At 39.5% G+C, this 20,371-nt stretch overlaps 7 protein-coding genes and 1 further gene across 7 annotated transcripts; 5 read left to right on the top strand and 3 right to left on the bottom strand.

Moving 5' to 3' along the window:
• Positions 1-280: 280 nt before the first annotated feature.
• Positions 281-5,425, bottom strand: RRP5 (Rrp5p; the record flags this gene model as incomplete). Its single annotated transcript, XM_003647413.1, has 1 exon — positions 281-5,425. The coding sequence occupies one exon, from the start codon at positions 5,423-5,425 to the stop codon at positions 281-283; it is 5,145 nt and encodes a 1,714-aa protein (XP_003647461.1).
• A 711-nt stretch (positions 5,426-6,136) lies between these two features.
• Positions 6,137-10,528, top strand: YPK9 (putative acid anhydride hydrolase; the record flags this gene model as incomplete). Its single annotated transcript, XM_003647414.1, has 1 exon — positions 6,137-10,528. The coding sequence occupies one exon, from the start codon at positions 6,137-6,139 to the stop codon at positions 10,526-10,528; it is 4,392 nt and encodes a 1,463-aa protein (XP_003647462.1).
• Positions 10,529-10,693: 165 nt separating this feature from the next.
• Positions 10,694-11,659, bottom strand: Ecym_6264 (uncharacterized protein; the record flags this gene model as incomplete). The annotated part of the gene is made up of 1 exon (XM_003647415.1): positions 10,694-11,659. One exon carries the CDS (start codon positions 11,657-11,659, stop codon positions 10,694-10,696), a length of 966 nt encoding a protein of 321 aa, XP_003647463.1.
• A 581-nt stretch (positions 11,660-12,240) lies between these two features.
• RPS10A (40S ribosomal protein eS10) lies at positions 12,241-12,930 on the top strand (the record flags this gene model as incomplete). Its single annotated transcript, XM_003647416.1, has 2 exons — positions 12,241-12,292; positions 12,665-12,930. 2 exons carry the CDS (start codon positions 12,241-12,243, stop codon positions 12,928-12,930), a joined length of 318 nt encoding a protein of 105 aa, XP_003647464.1.
• A 690-nt stretch (positions 12,931-13,620) lies between these two features.
• On the top strand, positions 13,621-14,964 carry Ecym_6266 (the record flags this gene model as incomplete).
• Positions 14,965-15,406: 442 nt separating this feature from the next.
• Positions 15,407-17,095, top strand: SPR3 (septin SPR3; the record flags this gene model as incomplete). Its single annotated transcript, XM_003647417.1, has 1 exon — positions 15,407-17,095. One exon carries the CDS (start codon positions 15,407-15,409, stop codon positions 17,093-17,095), a length of 1,689 nt encoding a protein of 562 aa, XP_003647465.1.
• Positions 17,096-18,053: 958 nt separating this feature from the next.
• Positions 18,054-18,716, bottom strand: NMD4 (Nmd4p; the record flags this gene model as incomplete). Its single annotated transcript, XM_003647418.1, has 1 exon — positions 18,054-18,716. The coding sequence occupies one exon, from the start codon at positions 18,714-18,716 to the stop codon at positions 18,054-18,056; it is 663 nt and encodes a 220-aa protein (XP_003647466.1).
• Positions 18,717-19,421: 705 nt separating this feature from the next.
• ERG25 (methylsterol monooxygenase) lies at positions 19,422-20,360 on the top strand (the record flags this gene model as incomplete). The annotated part of the gene is made up of 1 exon (XM_003647419.1): positions 19,422-20,360. The coding sequence occupies one exon, from the start codon at positions 19,422-19,424 to the stop codon at positions 20,358-20,360; it is 939 nt and encodes a 312-aa protein (XP_003647467.1).
• Between the last annotated feature and the right edge of the window lie 11 nt (positions 20,361-20,371).

Here is a 20,371-nt window from a genome sequence, read left to right on the forward strand (position 1 = left end):
ACTAACTGTCAACCGTCGACACAACGGTACATCCGTCCCGGACTTTGGTCATTGACACAAGAAGAATTTACGACAAACACTCTACAAAAGTACAAACTTTCAATTAAGGTTGAAATATTAATTATGTGTGACTTCTAGGTACAATGAATTGCTGTCCGCGTGACGAAACGAGACGTGGCTAACACTTTTGTAAGTATGGAAGGTGGAAGTTGTTGCAATATGATATGTGTGTAGTTTGGGAAAACTAGTATACAGATTGGAGTGGCTATGTATGAAGCGTTTATTCTTCTTCATGGGAAGACTGATGTTTTTGAACATATTCGGCTGCCTTAGCTTTGACGTATTCAGCGGTACGCTGGTCATCTTGAGATTCTTCAAACTGTAGCCATTTATTGAAAAAGAACTTGGCCTGTTTTCTAGAAATTTTCTTGGTGATGACACGTTCGAATAGGTTTTCGACCTTCTTCTTGTCTAGAAGCTTGATTTCTTGGTCGATGTAGACATTCCATAGATCAATACGCTTTGGGGCATCTGCGAGTAACCCTTCGAATAGAGAGCGACCTTGTTCCGGCTCTCCCTTGCTAAATTCCAACTGGGCAACTTTTCTTACAATCTCAATATGGTTACGTTTCGGTAGTACATTTAAGGCTTTAGCCAAAATGGCATGGGCTTCCTCTTTTCTACCTTGGACCAGCAAGAACTCACTCCATGAGACCCAAATGGAGACCTTTTCAGAACCGAACTTCTTGGCTGTTGAGCTATATAGTTCATTGGCCTTATCGAACTTTTCACTCATTGTGTAAATGCTTATCAGCTTCATATGTATAGTGAATGACTCCATGTACTGACAGGCTCTTCTGAACATCCCTTCTAGAGTCTCTTCTGATCCGAAGGTATTTTCTAAATTCAAAATTGCAATCCATATATTCAACTTCTCTGCTTCTTCTCTAAAGTTAATTGTCTTTAATGCTCGTTCACCAAGTTCACGGGCTTTATCTACTTCACTTAATTGCAATTGGAAAGCCATGTAGTTCATCCAAATTACAGAAGAGTTGGGGTTACCCATGATCAAACGTTCATAATCAGCAACAGATTCAGGGGCTCTCGTATTAATGTCAATGGTCTTGTCCGCAGACACTTTGGTTTTCCTCTTGTTTCTCTTGGATTTTTTTGATGTAAAGTCCTCCTCTTCGTCACTTGATTCTTCTACTTCTCCTGCTTGATCTAGAACGGACGCAGTCCAATCAAATGCAGCACTTAGTGACAATCCATCATTAGATGATGATATCACCTTTTTCGATAACTCCTGTTCTTCGGACTCATTTTCAGATTCGTTGTTGTAATCCACGCCCTCCATTACTTCATCTGCTTCGCTTTCAGGATCAGAAGGGATCATCTGTTCCTCCTCGACAACATCAGCTACCTCGTTCTTGAAGTAAGAAGCCTTTAGACCCAGGGAAATCTGCTTTTTTGTTGGGTTTGTTTTCAAGATAATAGCCTTCACTTTATCACCTTCGCCAAATAAATTATGCAAATCTTCAACCTTAGCCTCAGAAACCTCTGACTTGTGAGCCAAACCAGTAACGTTCAATGTGTTCCCTAGCTTCACAAAAACCCCGAAATCAGTCACATTCTTGACATAGCCTTCAAATATATCACCAACTTGAATATCATTGTAACCCTTTAAAATGTGCAAATCACCATTGACTTCAGATTCCTTCATTGTTAATAAAATGTGGGAATTATCAGCGCAATTGACAACCTTTGCAGTAATTGGCTGCATTGGTCTATAAAACTTCTTCCATTCCTTGATATAGGCATCTGTCAACTTGCTTACCGGAACGAAAGCTTGGATTGATCTGCTCAGATATACAAAAATACCCTTTTCAGTTACTGTCTTAATGAATCCACGGACCACATCACCCCGCTTTAAATCAGTATGAGAAGTAATATCACGGTCCTTTGGCTTTCCACCACGTAAAGACAAATTAATTCTATTGTTTCCAACATCACAATCAACAACAGTTGCGGATACAATAGAACCAACTTTCCCCTCGAAAGCAGTTTCCAAGGATAGGGAATATTCATCCAAAGCATCGGTAACAAATGCAACACCAGTGACTTTGTTTCCTAAGTCTAGTAGCAAGTAACTACTGCTAACTTTTACAACACGTGCAGGGAGAGTGGATCCTATTTCAACATCCTTGATGACAGTGATGGAAGTTGATCTAGCAGAAACATTTACAGTGCGATGCTCACTATCCAAAGAAGTGACTTTGACCTTTAAGGCAGATCCCAATGGGAAAGTATGGTCAATTTCAGATTTAAAGATATCACCTTCATCAGACAACTCAAAATTAGGTATTTTTGCCTTTAAAGATTGGGAGATGGTCAGCCAAACAAAATCTTTAGAAAAGTTGTTGACAAAACCGACCAAGGAATCACCAACTTTGACATCTTTAAAGCTCAAAATTCTGTGCTCATTGCTTAATACTGATTTCTTCGCAGATAATTCCAGCACAGTGTTAATACCATTTCTATGAGAAACTGGTAAGAACTTATGTGTTTTGGCGTCATGGAATCCGATAACTCTTACATCAATAATATCTCCTTTCTTGAACGGAACCAATGGTGTAGAAATGTTCTCAATCTCCTCAAAGTTATCAAATATCTCAGAAACATCGATTCTGCCATGAAGGTTATCAGCTAAAACTACATTTAGTTGCGTCTTCTTAATGGAATTGATCCTCGCTTTAGTGAGTCTGCCAATGGTATATTCTGATAGATATTTAATGTTTTGATCAACAGGATTAAGCGCTCCGACAACTTTTGGCTCTTCCTTATTGGTAGAAAGCTTGGGTTCTTTCATTGTCAACAAAAATCTTTCGTTTTCTTCATCAATTCTTAGAAGGTAAACAGTGACCGACTGGTTGATATAGAACTTCTTAGAAATGCCAACATCTCTACTCTCAGTAGCGTAGCTAGGGAGAACCAAACCAACAAACTTGCCATGAAATGCAACAAAAATACCCTTCTCAGATATAGATTTGACATAACCATGCATAGGAGAATTCTTGTCTTTGTTCTTAATCTTTTCAAAGTTTAGAGGTAGTAGATCTTCTTCAGCATCCCTAATTAAAGATTTTTTGCAAGTCATATTAAAAACACGAGTCTTGGTGTCTTTGTCTGTCACTAAACCTCTTAAACCTGTACCAATTTTCAACTTCTTCAATAATGCTCTGTTTTGTTCTATCCTAGAATCTGATAAATGACCAACAAATATAACACCGCGCAACCCAGCATCGTTTGATTCGGCAACAATAGAGTCTTTGGTCTTTTCAACTATTGTAACGTCTATAATAGATCTACCAACAATCATTTTTTCAATTGCTTCCTGTTGTTGAGATGCCGCAGTTGAAGAAACTTTACAACTCACAATAATTCTTTGACGATCTTCATTACATTCAAGCACCTTAATCATGACAGTTTGACCTAATCTTAGATGATCCTGAGCTTTCTTTACAAAAGCTTCAGATATTTCACTGTTTGGCAAAAAAGCTTTTAAGTTGCCCAATAATGAGACAATGCACCCACCTGGCTTGAAACTTTCTACAGTTCCAAGAGTTTTACGGTCGTCTGCTTCTAGATTTTTGACATTTTCAAATGAAGAAATCAATTGAATGCTAGAATCATCGTACGAAACTAATGATTTTTTTAAGGTGGCATATATACGACCCTTATGATCCACATTTAATACTCTAGCCTTGACTTGAGATCCTATTTTAAACTTCCTTTCCGGATACACCAATCTCACATCTGATATATGTAGAGGAGGTACAAATGCCTTAAATTGACCGCCATACAAATTTAGCTCTATACCTTTATCAGAAACAGAGGTGATTTCACATTTAGTTAGAATCTTCCCTATAGGGATATCTAATGACCTTAAGTAGTCAACCTCTAACATCTTTGGATCGGTAGTCAATTGATAATATGCATCAATAGTATTATACCCTATAATCCTCGCCTTCATATTGCCTGCAGGTAAAACATCGCCAATTTTTGAAATATGCACTTGCCCAAGCCTGTCATCGGACAGCTTTATATAAAAATATTGCTGGTCTCGGGTCTCAACCATACAGGAATCTAACAAATAACCGACGGAAAAGGCCTGCAGTGCCTCATGCTCTAGCAATGTATCATTCAATGATAAAACATGTGGTAACGTAGAAACAAGGATTGTCTTGTTGCCGTTTTTAGTAGTTAAAGTTGCAATAATTCTGCACTTTATGTTATTTCCAACGGGATACTTATTTTTTATAATATCTGTGGAAAAACACTGCAACTGAGAAATGCCCAGGAAACCATCAACTAAACCAAATGCTTTACCAACAATACCATGATTTGTAATTTTTTGGCATAAAAAGTCAACAGTTTGGCCAGGAATCACAGCATCAACTGATGATATCTGAGATACCTTACACTTCTTCGATGCAAAATCAAAGTTAACGGTAACTGTTCTTCCGCTTCTCTTTACAATATTAGCTAAAAAGACTGACCCTGCTAAAAGTTCATTAGAACCAGGAAAATCCTTTTTGGAGATGAAACCTGTAATATTTTTGATACCAAGATCTAGAATAGCACCATGATCTTCTATGCTTTTAACAGAGCATTGGATAGTTGAGTTTTTAGACAAGTCCTCGTCTTCTAATTGATTGACCTTGGGTGGCTCAATCGACAACTCAATTCTGTGTTTCTTCTTATGTTGTGGGTCTAAAGCTGTATTTTTTTGAACATAACATCTCAACCACTGGCCCACTGTAAAGTAGTTCTGTAGATTAGGCAGTTCCGCCGTTGGTCTATTGTTCTCATTTTTTCGTTCATCGGAGGAGTCGTATTCACCATCCTCGTCTTCACTGTCTGAGCCACTTTCCATAGCATCATCCAATTCCTCCAAAATTGAACTAAACCGATCAGAAATATTAGTTAACGGAACATAACCTCTTAGATTATCCGTGAATGCAACACAGATATCCATCTTGCTAATAGAACAAACTTGCCCCAGCACAAGAGTTCCAGGGGTTAAAGCCCTAAAGGAGACATGCTCAATAATATCAGTTGTATCTTCAGATCCCTTAACATTACCGGCTCCTTCCTTCATCGAACCACTGGAATTCTTCTTCTTCTTTTTGGGTCTTCCCTCCATCTTTGAAGATTCCTCAACACCAAATAACACATCACGAGCTGCTTCGTTAGCAACTTGCTTTAATTCCAACGGTGTTAGTACCGAAGCTCCACCTCTTGGAAATGCTATTTCTTCAGTACTTTTCAGTAAGGTTGACTGCTCAACCTGCTGCGTAGAACCTTGTCCGTCCAAGGGGGGTTCAACTTCCCTCTTTCTCTTATTAATACCTTCTGCCGCCATGTTGAAGGTCCCGCTCTCTCTCTGTATACTACTTTAAAATTAGGCGTCTGAATATTATCTATTATAGTTCCTATTTCGACGTTCAGATGTTATCTAAATAAATAACTAATACAACACTTCAATCCTGATGGGGCACCTGAGTATTTTAGAACCAAAATAACTCTCTTCTCATCATCTCATCTCTTCAACATCTACATCAAATTTCATGTATAGATGTTGAAAAAAAATTTTCCACGAAATAGAAAAAAGAAATCCTTGCTTACATTATCGAGGTGATTTTATCGAACCTTAAAATGAACTACAAAATGCTGCAACTATATAGAAAAAACTAAGTTGGAACGATTCTCCTCGAGCAAATTGAATATTAAGTCCTTTAGGTTTATAGATAATTGGGTTTCAGCCACTCTTGGTAAAGTTTTTTTGCTTTACCGCTCATCTGTATATTTTATTTCTTGGGAGGATGTTGTATTTCGTATCTGTAAAATAACTTATAGCCACAAAGAAGAAAATCTATAAACAAATATTGAGCTTGGATGACTGGGTTAATTGCATCAAGGTTATTAGGCATCATCACAATGAAGGATTTACTATAGTATGCTAATAGATGTTGAAGGATTGTTTTAATTGCAAGTTTTGTTCACGTGACCAGAAATAACATTTATCTCAAAAGTAAAACCTATATTTTGTCCATACCACTTCTTCTATCTCGTAATGATTCTATCACAAAATCGTATAGCGAAGTCGAGAATGTCATTTAACGTACGGAAGAGCAGTACATGTGGTATGAATAATGACAGGCCAAGGCCTTCGTTTTCTTCGTCGAAGACATCATTGAGCTCTATTACTGCAGCCTCTTCGACAGTTTTAGAACGGCAGAATACGGAAGCGTATGCCGGTGCTACATTTGAAACTGTTCCTAGTTCCGTTGTCTCATTCCATCACCCACACTCGTACAGGTCCACGGCTTTGGGGAGTGTTGATTCGTTGGCGAGGAGCAGGAGGAACACTGGCTCTGATTCTTTAGCTTTGACGCCTCTCCATTCAAGGACTTCCGAACAATCACGAACTCCTTCTAGAATTCCACATTTTAGGTTTTTTACTGAGGAACAACTTGAGAATGCTCAAGGGGCAGCTTCTACATTAGGTTATACAGACTACGATACAGATTGGGATGCGATCCCGGCGTATGAACAATACCGACTACATGCTCAACCAAGATCCTCAATTTCCTCATTTCGGAACACAAGTGACCAAGCAGCAGGATCTGTTCTTTCATCAACAAGAGGAAGGTCTTCTATCTCTTGTGCTGTAGATCAAAGTGGAGGAAGGCCCTCTCAAGATAGTTTTTCTCGTTCATCACAAAGCTCGTCTCAATACTCATTTAGAGCGAGGATCCCTGTTGAGGTTGAGGAAGCAGCAGGTAGTTCCCATTTGACAGGCGATACCATATCTGATCACTACAGTGATGGTGATACTGATCTTCAATTATTGGCTGATGAGGATGGTTCCAATATAATAGAATCTTCTGAAACTCAGAATGGTCCAAACAAAAAATCTTGCCACACGGAGTATCTAAAACCGCAGTATCATGAAAGATTTTACCCCCAGCATAATCCACATTTACATTTCCAACGATTTTACATAGCCGAGGAAGATTTTGTTATAGGTATTGCAGGTTTCAAAACTTCCATTTGGAAGAAATATTCGTATAATATTTGGTGTTGGTTAACTTTTGGTCTATTATATTTGATTTGCAAGTGGATTCCACGTTATAAGGTAAAGCTGTGTGGCACGAAAACTCTTTTAGGAAAAGCAGAATGGGTGGTTGTAGAAAATCAATACGGCGAATTGTCGATTATCGATGTCAAGAGGGAGTGGTATAATAGACCTTTAAGTACTATCTTTCCTTTGGAATACGACCCAACACTCACCAATTACCGCCATTATCACCATGAAAGCGAATCCAATCCAAACGTCCCGATAATTATTTCGTTTGAATACAGGTATTTAAAATTGATATATTCACCCTTACTCGATATATTCCAGACGAATTCTAACTGGACAGATCCTAATTGGGTTGATTTAGATCTAGCATCCAAGGGATTACCAACCGCTATACATGAAGATAGAGTCATTGCATTCGGCAAAAACAGTATTAGATTGAAACAAAAAGATACATCTCAAATTTTTTTCGAGGAGGCTTTACATCCATTTTATGTTTTTCAAATTTTCTCTATTATCCTTTGGATGTTTGACGAATATTACTTTTATGCGGCTTGTATTTTTATCATTTCAGCGTTTTCTATAATGGATACAATTTTTGAAACCAAACAGTCCTATGCTAGATTGTTCGAGGTTTCGCATTTCCATTGCGATGTTCGTGTCTACAAGGATGGTTTCTGGACGCAGGTTTCTTCTTCTGATTTAGTTCCTGGAGACATATATGAAATTTCTGATCCATCATTGTCCGTTGTACCCTGTGATTCCGTTTTAATTTCAGGTGACTGCCTCACTAACGAGTCTATGCTAACTGGTGAGTCTGTCCCTGTTTCAAAAGTTGCAGCAACGGTAGAAACTATGCATCAATTGTTGGAGGATTTTATGGACACCCAGGTATCTGGCTTCGTTTCAAAATCTTTTCTTTTCAATGGTACCAAGCTAATAAGAGTTCGCCCAGCAGCAGGACAGTCTACGGCTTTAGCCATGGCTGTTCGAACTGGTTTTTCAACCACCAAAGGTGGATTGGTGCGGTCTATGGTCTTCCCAAAGCCTATTGGTTTTAAGTTCTACGAAGATTCCTTCAAATACCTTGGTATTATGGCACTAGTTGCATGCTTTGGGTTCTTCATTAACATTATTCAGTTTATCAGTATGGGGTTGAGTAAAAGGGTAATAATTCTTCGTGGACTAGATATAGTTACTATTGTTATCCCTCCGGCGTTACCGGCATCGTTGTCCATTGGCACTGGATTTGCATTAAACAGATTAAAGAAAAAAGGAATTTTCTGTATCACTCCAACAAGGCTAAATATTGGAGGTAAGATCGACGTCATGTGCTTTGATAAAACAGGAACATTAACCGAGGATGGCCTAACTGTTTTGGGCGTACATTTTGTACAAAATTCAAGAAAAGAATTAAATTTTAGCGACTTAATTAAAGACGTTGGTGGCCTATGCAGCAATTTCGCTCACAATGATTCTCCTTTTCAGAATGCTATGAAGGCCAAGAAATTCTTCTTTTCTTTACTAACATGCCATTCATTGAGAGTAGTTAATGATGAGCTCATAGGAGATCCTCTAGACTTCAAAATGTTTCAGTTTACAAAATGGACATATGCAGAAGATACAAAGGGGTACAAGTTTTCCTCCTTATACGAAGAAAGGCATGATACAGGTCTTTTACCAGAAAATAGCAGTATATCGCCCGCTATTGTTTATCGAAACGCTGATGGTAATTTGGATAATGAAAGTACAAATAATATGATAGGTATTGTTAGGAGTTTTGAATTTTTGCCTCAATTAAGACGTATGAGTGTGATAGTTAAGCCGTTTTCTGAAAAAGTGTTCATTTCATTCACCAAGGGTGCTCCAGAAGTAATTGCAGATCTCTGTAATAGATCTTCTTTACCTGAAGATTATGACAATTTATTGAACAATTATACGCATAAAGGTTATAGAGTTATTTCTTGTGCTGGAAAAGTTTTGAATAAAAACTCATGGCTACATTCTCAAAAGGTCACTCGTGAAGAGGTTGAGTCTGATCTAGAATTTTTAGGGTTTATTATTTTTGAAAATCGGTTAAAGAGTTCTACTAAAAGCACCCTAGAGTCATTGAATGCTGCGAATATTAGAACTATAATGTGTACTGGTGATAATGTTTTGACAGCAATTTCTGTCGGAAGAGAGGCAAACTTGATAAACAATTCTCGGGTTTTTGTTGCCTCTCTTATTGAACCTATGAATCAATCTAAAGAAATGCTAGTATGGCAAGATGTTGATCGACCCTCAGAGGTTTTGGATACTGTTACGCTAAAACCATCACTGGAATACGATGAAGATTACACGTTAGCGATTACCGGCGATGTTTTCCGCGTACTATTTAAAAATAACGAGTTCGTTTCCAATCAATATCTCAACAATGTATTACTCAAGTGTTCGATTTATGCACGCATGTCACCTGATGAAAAGCATGAATTAGTTGAACAATTACAAGGTTTGAATTATGCTGTTGGATTTTGTGGTGATGGTGCCAATGATTGTGGTGCTTTGAAAGCTGCTGATATCGGTGTTTCACTATCAGACGCAGAGGCCTCAGTAGCTGCTCCTTTTACGTCACAGATTTTTGAGATAAGTTGTGTTTTGGATGTCATCAAAGAAGGTCGTGCAGCATTAGTAACATCCTTTGCTTGTTTTCAATACATGAGTCTATATTCTGCGATCCAATTCATTACTATTAATATTCTATACAGTCGTGGAATCAACTTGGCGGACTTCCAATTTCTTTATATTGATTTGTTCTTGATCGTCCCCATTGCGATATTTATGTCATGGTCAAAGCCATACAGCGTGTTAGCCAAAAAGCGTCCGAGTGCCAATTTAGTATCCCCAAAGATTTTAGTTCCATTTTTTGTGCAGCTTATCATCATTTTTGTTTTCCAAATCATTCCATGGTACATGGTCCAGAAGATGCCTTGGTACATAAAACCAGTAGCTGGCGATGACAACGCCGTGAAATCCAGCGATAATACCGTGTTATTCTTTGTCTCGAACTTCCAATACATATTAATTGCGATTGTGCTATCTGTTGGTCCACCTTACAGGGAACCTATATCCAAGAACTTCGGCTTGATAGCCGACGTTGTCCTGTCGGTGCTCGCTTCATTGAAGTTAATGTATTTGGACTGCAACTCATGGCTTGGCTCACTGTTCTTCTTGACAGAAATTTCACCAAATTTTAAGCTCATGATTTGTGGATGGGTTGCACTTAACTGTCTAGTGCAGCTTGTTGTACCTGGGAAGTTCAAATACCTTTTCAGAAAGAAGCGTAGCAGCAAGAAGTATAAAAATATTTTAAGGGAGCAAATGCTAAGTCACACAGTATGAACCTTAATAATCACATGCCGTGAACTTGGCATCTTGCATTCTCCTGCGACGAATGTCTTAATATATAGATATACGTTACACATGGGATATCCATATGTGTAGGCTTTCCAACTTTCAAATGTAATCTCATTCATAAAAGTAATTAAGAAGTCGGATTAACATCATCTATGTGGACTGCGTCGCCGCTGTGCGCATCGATAAAAAGCAGTTCCACACAACCCCAACTGCAGAGCTGAAAGGCACCTGTAGTGGTTTGGGCATCAGCAAGAAATTGATGAATTGGACCATCGGCCAAACCAAGTAATTACAGCCCAGTGTGCTCAAATAAACCCTCTGGATTTTCTTGGCAAACGACTTTTCATCCCCACGCTCCATTATGTAATTTGAGTACATAAAGAAACAGTACAGAGATATTGGAGAGTACAGCAGTTGATCTGAAAGGACACGTTCTAATACCTGCACAACCGTCGGATCCTCTGTAAATAAGTAATTCAGAATTATATACCACGGCACCTGAAAATTCGCCATGAACCATCCCCAAGCCACAAAACACGCCCATCGATAAAGGTTAAAATTCTGAATAGCCTGTTCCGCTCCAAAATCTAGACCCATATCATCTGGATCGTATATTCCCACAGCCGCCCGCTGCGGTCCATAGTCATTAAATACAGAAACATTGTCCACCTCATCGTCCATTTCCTCGTCTTCAAACAAGCTCTCACTTGGATCCCTTCTCTGTAAATGCATCATGATGTTTTTAGCAGTATTATTGATCACTCTAGGCACAGGATCTATCTGAGATGCCATCACACATGATATGCATTGAGCTAACAAATCTGACAAACCAAACAGCAGAATATTAGAACAGTACGTCGCAAGCAACGCCGACCTCTTGTAAATGCCTCCATAAACCCCCCAAAATTTTGTTAACAGTACCAGCCACACTGTCAATAATATACAATGCACAATAGGAACTTGGAAAACCCTACTACGACGGAATCTCTCAAATATTTCAATAAACCTGTCTTGCCAACTCCGTTCAAAATGTCCAAAGCCACCCTCAGAACTACCCGTTGCAGGTGCCTCATAAGCAACCGCAATCTGGTCCCTGCCCAATAATTGAACCGGCATCTTGCTACAACCTTGTCGCTATATATTGTATTGCATATATATATATACATATTATTTTAGGATAGCCAGATACCGCAGCTCGAACAATAGACAATTCAGAGCTATAATTAATTACCATTGCCGTTTCAAACAACCCATGCTGTGACTGCTTCCTGAACAACACCCACACAACCAACACCCACACATATAAAATTAGGCGATACATATGGTGGTGCACTGGTAAGAAATGGAGGTCGACTCAGCGTCCAATTTCCCCGCCTACTCCCAACCGCCCTTCCTGCCTAACGCCCGGCTAGCATGGCTGGAGCAGGGCGGTCCCGGGGGGCGCCAGGCTGGGACTCCCTTGCGAGTCCCGCCAAACCCTGCCTAACGTCCCCGGGACCGCCCACCCCCACGCAAGCTGCCCCCCGACGGTCCAGCCTGCACGGGTTGGTTCGCCATAGCTTCCCCTGCTCGCATTGGCATGGAACCACAGACGTGAAAAATGTATAGGATCTAAACCAAGTGACCTTTGACTTTAAGAACGGGTTTGCAGACGTTTACAGAGGTATCATCAATCCAAGTAGCCAATAGCTTTAATCATGTTGATTCCAAAGGAAGAAAGAACCAAGATTCACAGAAAGTTGTTTCAAGGTACGTATTAATTTACAATATGGAAACTGGAGTTTGGTTGCTAGACCATGTGTGTTGCTGCAAAAGAGGAAAAAAGGATGAATGACAAGGATTGATCAATATAAGATGATCAGTAGCATGGATTTACCAACGGGTCTCTCATTTTAGAAAGGTTATGAACTGATCGATAAAGGTTTTGTTGGTAACCAAAAAGAAAGTCAATCCAATCCAACCCATATAACAAGAAACATGATAGAAATATTATATTAAAAAAACGAAAAACGTGAATGATATAAATAAATGAAACCAAGAAGCAGGTGATATACAGGGTTTAGCAAGAAATGACATATCAGAAAAGTTTAGCTTTACTAACTATTTTTTTTGTTCATACAGATGGTGTTCTAGTCGCTAAGAAGGACTTCAATCAACCAAAGCACGATGAAATCGACACCAAGAACTTGTACGTTATTAAGGCTTTGCAGTCCTTGACTTCTAAGGGCTTCGTCAAGACTCAGTTCTCTTGGCAATACTACTACTACACATTGACCGAGGAAGGTGTTGAGTACTTGAGAAATTACTTGGGTTTGCCAGAAAACGTCGTTCCAGGTACTTACTTGGCCGACAGATCCCAAACTCAAAGACCACAAAGAAGATACTAAGTGTATATTGATCTAGTCATATTGGGAACCCAATTGTCTAAAAACAACGTCGTTTATACTATATTATCAAACTGTCATAGTGCCTTTTTAATTAGTTACTTATTTTGCTCCGCCTGTGTTTCTATGTGCGCCAGCCTTTTTCATTTGTGCGTGTCCAGCACGCTCTCGCAATTATGTAGCCCAATGTACATCTACGTATATATATACACATACACGCACACACACATATATATGATATATGTGTGTGTGGGCGTGCATATTGATGTAACAATTTCTTGACACTTGATGCATGTCTCCGCCAGACACCTGCGACGTCAATTTCCCTACATCCTATGGAAGATTAGCGCAACATTTTCAAATGCATCGAAACTGTTTCACATTAGTCAATATTCCTACTTCCCCCTCCCCAACTACCGCTGCATATATGTCACTATTTTCACACAGGTTAATTGGAGAAAGCAATATGTTTCTTTACCAAAATAGTGCTGTCGTTTCAGTTCAAAAATTGAAATAGGTTGTTTTCATAACATGAGAAAAGGTAAAGTTACTCCGCCTTCTTTTAACTAGTTCCTTTCCTGTAGAACATAACTTAACACTTTTAAGGTTGTCATTTTACTTTAAGAAGGTAGCCTTGTATATGTCTAGAGTTCAGGCAACTAGAGTGATTTTACAACTATAAGATCAGGTTATATGTGTGCGAGAAAGCTCAAATACGCTTCGGACGATGAGTTGCCGGTATGTTTCTAAGTGACAAGATTGTTTGTTGCGGTCGGGTTGAGCAACAACAAGAATATAAATGGGAAGGAAAGCTTTGATTTACTGACAAGTTATTTATCTTAGTTATTTGCAACACCAGAGGAAGCTATGCGCGAAGGTAAGAGACAGGAAGAAGAAGAAAGAAGGAGAAGACATATGGAGTATCAGTCTGGGAAGTATGTCGCCCCTATTAATTCGGGCCATCTTGCAATGAACACAGGGGCTTCTGTACCGATGACAGGTAATAATGCTGGAGGAAATAGGATGTCGGCGAACATGCGAACGCCAATGATCAGGAATACGGGGCAGATGGGTGGTTATGGAGACCAGTCTGGATACCAGCAGGCTATTCCCCACCCGCAGCAGCAGAACATGGCTCCTCCACAGCAGCATATGCCACCACCACCACCACAGCAGCACATGCCTCCCCAGCAGCAAGTGCAGCAGCAACAGAATGTGCCCCCCTATAATGGGCGTATGGGACCAAGTCAGCATGGGTACCAGCAAGGGCCACAGCACCCAACTCAAAATTGCATACCACACTCTACTCAATCCCTTGGAGGGAACAGACCAGTGTATCCCCCTCCCCACGGTCCTCCTCCTATACAGGGGGCCGGGCGGCAGCTGCAGTATCAGCAACTTCTGAGATCAGAGCCATCAAATAGCTTTGTAAATCCTTCACCAACACGAAACAACATGCAACAACAACAGGCTAATTCTAATGGATCGTCGGAAGATCAAGATGCAATAACGGCGAAGAAATTATTCTACAACCATGATGTGAGAAAACAAGAACGGTTGACTGCAGAAGAACTCCAAAATCTGTTGCAGAACGATGACAATACCCAATTCTGTATGAGTTCAATTGATGCGCTAATAAGTCTGTTTGGAGCTGCACGCTTTGGAACGGTGAATTTGTCAGAGTTCACGTCGTTGTACAAACGTGTGAAGAGATGGAGGATGGTTTATGTGGATAACGATATAAACGGTTCCTTTACAATAACTGTGAATGAATTCCATAATTCCTTACAAGAACTAGGTTACGTACTCCCTATTGAAGTTACTGAGAACCTATTTGAGCAATATGCAGAGTTCATCAACAGCAACAAAAACGTCAAGGAATTAAAGTTTGACAGGTTTGTTGAGTCTCTCGTATGGCTAATGAAGTTGACAAAGGTATTCAGGAAATACGATGAACACCAAGACGGTATTGCAACTATTCACTTCAAGGATTTTATAGATTCTTCATTATATTTGGGTAGGTTTTTGCCCAATTAAAAAGAAGAAAATAATAGGAAAAACGATACAGCCAAATACAAATATTTACTTTCTGCTTTATTTTATTTTCGTCGCGCAAATTATATATATATATAATATAAATATATAATATAAATATATATTAGGTTTTTTGGATATGTATATATTATGTGTAGACATATGATATTTTTTGTTCATAGACTCTTCATTTGTGGGTGTTCACTGCGTCATGTTAGTGTCAGGGGTACATTATAGTGACAGTGACAGACATACAGACGACACAGATAAACATTGCGCGACGGTGGAGCACAAAAAGTTAAGTATTACTTAAATTATTAGTTCTTACACATAAATAGTTGAATATAGAATCTATATTGAATTATTTTAATCATATAATCTATTAGTTCAAATTTGGATTAACGATAAATACTATTATAAAGACTAGACTTTTTAAAAAGACGGGATGAGTGAGAATTACGGACCAACCAACGGAGAATCATCTGAGGATGACACACCAAATTATACGGCATCAGATGCCAATTCTTCGGCTATTGACCAGCAGCTAAATTCACAAAATCAACCGGTACTACTCCAGCCTTCAACTGTTCCTTCACAAGCAATTGGGAATACTTCTCAATCAACCGTACCGCTTTCCCTAGATCCAGATGAAAATCATACCAGCCTAGGCTATTTTGAAGTAAACGATAAGAAATCAGAGATCGTTGAGCAAGAAGCGACCGAGCCTCAGATGGATCCATTTTTTGAAGGTGTTTTCTTTCAGCATGATGATGCTCAGCCAGCCAGCAACACTCAAAATAAAGCAAATACATTAATTGAAAAAAGGCCTATCAATGAAAAGTACACAGTAGGTATAGGATGTTTGCCTTTGCAGAGAGAGTTTGTTACTGCAAAGAAAGGTGGTCATTTTACTATAATGGTTGTAGGACAGACTGGACTAGGGAAAACTACGTTTGTGAACACCTTGTTCAGGACTTCATTGCTACCTAGTGTATGGGATACTTTAGAAAGTGTAAAGCCAAATGTGTTTTTTAAAAAAACCACTAGAATTATTCGTCACCAAGCTATGATTGAAGAAAATAATATTAAATTGAAACTTACTGTCATTGACACACCTGGATTTGGCGACAATACTAACAATTCTTTTGCATGGTCACCAATAATCAGCTATATCGATGAACAGTTTAGGTCCTATATTTTCCAAGAAGAACAACCTGATAGAAAGCGTTTAAGTGATAATAGAATTCACTGTTGCTTATACTTTTTAAACCCATCTAATAAAGGTATTTCTCCTTTGGATATTGAAGCCATGCAAGAAATATCTAAAAGAGTGAACTTAATTCCAGTTATCGCCAAGGCAGATTCTTTAGGCGTTCACAATATCATCACATTTAAAGATGATGTAAAAAAGATTATTAACGCACAAGGAATTAAAGTCTGTGCCTTTTTAGACGAGGGTGATCCAGACTGTCAAGCTGTCTGCAGAGACTCGCCATACACGTTGGTCTGTTGCGACAGCTATGTCCAAAAACCAAACGGCGAGAGAGTCCGTGGCAGAAAATACAAATGGGGCGTCGCAGAGGTGGAAAACCCAAAACATTCAGACTTTTGCCTACTAAGAGATATTTTAATGTCCAGAAACATGGTAGATTTGGTTGTCAGCAGTGAGAAATATTATGAAACTTGTCGTTCTCACATGCTAATGACTCGTATCAACCAAGCCAAAGACGGTTTAGCCGCTGAAACCAGCGAAGACAATGTAATTTTGAAAAACATGAACTATGAAAACCCCGATGCTAATGGTTTACAAAACTATAAATGTTACCAAATTTACAACAAACAGTACATGGACGAATTGATAATAGAATGGTCTCCAGAGTTCATTCACAAGCAATGGGAGGCTAAAAAGAGATTCAACGAAATAGTTCATCTAGAAGAGAAGAAATTCAAGGACTGGAAGAGAGCCTTAATGTTCAAACAAACAAATTTCAACAGTGAGATTGAAGATGTACACAATCGTGTTAAAAACCTACAAATCGATTGTGAAGAATTAGAATCTATCTTGTTGCAAACCGGCGGTGTTGGAGGTAACATGAACAGCAAGCGTATGAGTAAACATGATTTACTACAATAGTTATCCTAAACAAAAAATCAATACAGAACTTTTTCTCTTAGTTAACATTAATCTGTTTAAAAAGAAGGGAAATAAAATAACTATTACAAATAATTTTAAAGTAATCTTGTTTCTTGAGACTTTAAAATACTATCATCATTATTATCTATTAGTATTTCTTATTAATATTTTGCAGTGTCACACTCGAAGAAAATACACACAAGGGAATGAGAGAGAGAGACAGTTAGATAAGATGAGATTACCATCATTTACGTGATAATAACCAAAAAGGCAAATGTCCATAATATTATTTCAATATTCAACAATCCCTTCTGCTGATCCTAAAAATGTCAACCTGCATGAATATATAAAAAGGGCCCAAAGTTTAAAATATTTATTGTTTTGTTTTTGATTTATTTTTGATTTTCCATTTTCGTCATGACAAATTGAAAAATTTTCAACATCCACAGCCTAGGCCTTTTCTCGAGGAAAGAGATGAACAAAAAAATCATCGTATAAATAACGTGTGGAAATCGGATATTTATTTAATCGGGTGATCTAGGAGCCTTACATGTCTTTATTTTATACTATAGACTGCATTTAAGTGTAGATAAGTACTCAACAGACAAAACGGTGCACAGCAGCAGCTGATTAAAACGACGTTATATATCGCCATGGTAAAAGTGTTTGCCGGGCGGTAGTAACGTGGGTTTTCAAGGTGAATTTCCACCACCAGTAACGAGTGGCGTTTTGGTTTCAAGATGATGAATACGTTTATCATATATGTTTTTTTCTGGCATCTCTAATGTTAGAATGTGAAGTTTAAGTACTGTCCATTCCATGAATGCAACCCCATGACTATATCTGACTATTGAAATCTTTCGTTCCTTGTCGTCTTGCTTGGCCTTTTTACATCTCGATACATACATACATACATACATACATATATATACATGCATGCATGCTGTGTGCAGAGAGCTCAAGGACTCCACAGCGTCCCGCGCCCCCTGGGTGCATACAGCACCTGCTCAAACGACGTTTTGAACACCTGCTTGCCATCTAGCTCCACCCGTCTCACAGTCCTTCTCAAGTCCTCGTTAAACCGCGCATGCCGTTTAAACGGTATGGTCTGTAGAATCTCCTGCACCATACGATCCGCCTGCATCAAATCGACATGTGGGACCCCGTGCTCATCTAAAATAGACACCACATGAGGGTCTTCTGTAACAACAATCCAGTTCGCATCCTTCTGCTCCTCCTCGAGTAAACACTTATACACACACGACTTCAACAGCGTCTGGAACTTAGGACGCAGCCCGCTTATCGATAGCTTCCCCGCAGATCCCTTCGCAAACCTCGCAACATCATCGTCCAACACCTTGCCCACCGTCTCTGGATACTCCAAATGCAAATGAAACCACTGTGACTCCTTGATACCGTCGATAAACTTCAGCGACTGCCCTGCAATATACGACTTGCGCTTAGCCTGCTGAAAATCCAGTTCCATCAAAGTATACGTGGGGATATACAGATGAACCTGCAACAAGTTTTGCTTCTGCGAAGAAACATCGTCGTACCACTGCCGAATGTTTCCTAAACCTTTCTGGAAAACTGAGGCATCTAAAATAAAGTAGACCGACATCTAGATTGAGAGAGAGGGGGAGAAGGGGGGGACACACCATTTCTTGAAGTTTAACCGATTTCAGAACGCTATATATATAGGCAGCTGCAAAGCGCGCCCAGGCGCAAGGACAGCCCGGACAGCCCGGACAGCACGCTGTCCGGGCTGTCCGGGCTGTCCGGAAAACCTAAACGACACTCCTGAACGACGCACCCAACGACACAACCTAAACGACACAACCTAAACGAGAATTTCTTTTCTTCTCGGTACGGCACGACGGATTCCGTTCTCGTATACTGCAAAGAGGTGGGAAAACCCATGAAGCTAAGTGAACATAACGTTTGGATCAGTGTAAAACGGTATTCAAAGCAAAAATTGTAGTGTGATCTTGCCAGTCAATCGTATAGTAGGTAACGACGTGTTACAGCATATTCGTAGGGTATATTGAAACGTATAGGTTCTCTTTTCTAGGCTGTGTGAAAAAGATGTAAAAAGTTGTATTAGCAGGATTTGTAGTTTTGCGGGTATAAAAAGCGAGACAGTTTAAGCTTTGTCGACGCAAAATGTAGCATGGACCTCATACGATAAAGTTGTAGATTATCGCTTTTTCTCTCCCTACCACTATATAGACATATAGGATTCGTTGTGGAGTTTTGGTAAATCGTAGGGATCAATTTTTTGGACGAGGAACAGGAGAGACGGTTTTCATTGAGTGTTATTACAGATATGGTGACGGCAGTATTTAGTAATTCTACAGTGGCCAGTGTTGTGGGTCAAGGCCAGGGATTGGGATTTGGAGAGATTTTGAGGAATATTAGGATGGTGGAGCCAGGGTTGAATTTGTTGGAGCAATATTGGGCGGCGTGGTATTGTTATATGGATAACGATGTTCTAGCTACAGGGTTATTGTTTTTTTTGTTACATGAGACCATGTATTTCGTAAGGTCTTTGCCATGGTTTATTATTGATCAGATTCCGTATTTCCGGAAGTACAAGATACAGCCGACGAAGATTCCTTCGGCGAAGGAGCAGTGGCATTGTTTGAAGTCGGTTATGTTGTCTCACTTTTTGGTGGAGTCCATTCCGATCTGGACGTTCCATCCTATGTGTGTGAAACTGGGGATTAGTGTGGAGGCTCCGTTTCCCAGCTGGACGACTATTATTCCTGAAATAGCGCTGTTCTTTGTTTTGGAGGACACATGGCATTACTGGGCGCACAGGTTATTCCACTATGGTGTTTTCTACAAGTATATTCACAAACAACATCATCGTTATGCGGCTCCGTTTGGGTTGTGTGCCGAGTATGCACATCCTGCCGAGACAATGACTCTTGGGTTTGGTACTGTTGGTATGCCTATCTTGTATGTGATGTATACAGGGAAATTGCATTTATTTACACTATGTTTGTGGATTACGCTAAGATTGTTCCAGGCTGTGGATTCTCACTCTGGGTATGATTTCCCATGGTCTTTGAACAAGTTCCTTCCATTCTGGGCAGGCGCGGAACATCACGATTTGCACCATCACTACTTTATTGGGAACTATGCTTCGTCCTTCAGATGGTGGGATTATGCCCTAGAAACCGAGTCTGGGTTAGAGGCCAAGGCCACCCGGGAGGAGAGGATGAAGAGGAAGGCGGAGAACAAGATCAAGAAATTAAACTAATAATGGACTTG

The sequence above is a fragment of the Eremothecium cymbalariae genome, chromosome 6 (genome assembly GCF_000235365.1).
Source record: "Eremothecium cymbalariae DBVPG#7215 chromosome 6, complete sequence".
NCBI classification, from domain to species: Eukaryota; Fungi; Ascomycota; class Saccharomycetes; order Saccharomycetales; family Saccharomycetaceae; genus Eremothecium; species Eremothecium cymbalariae.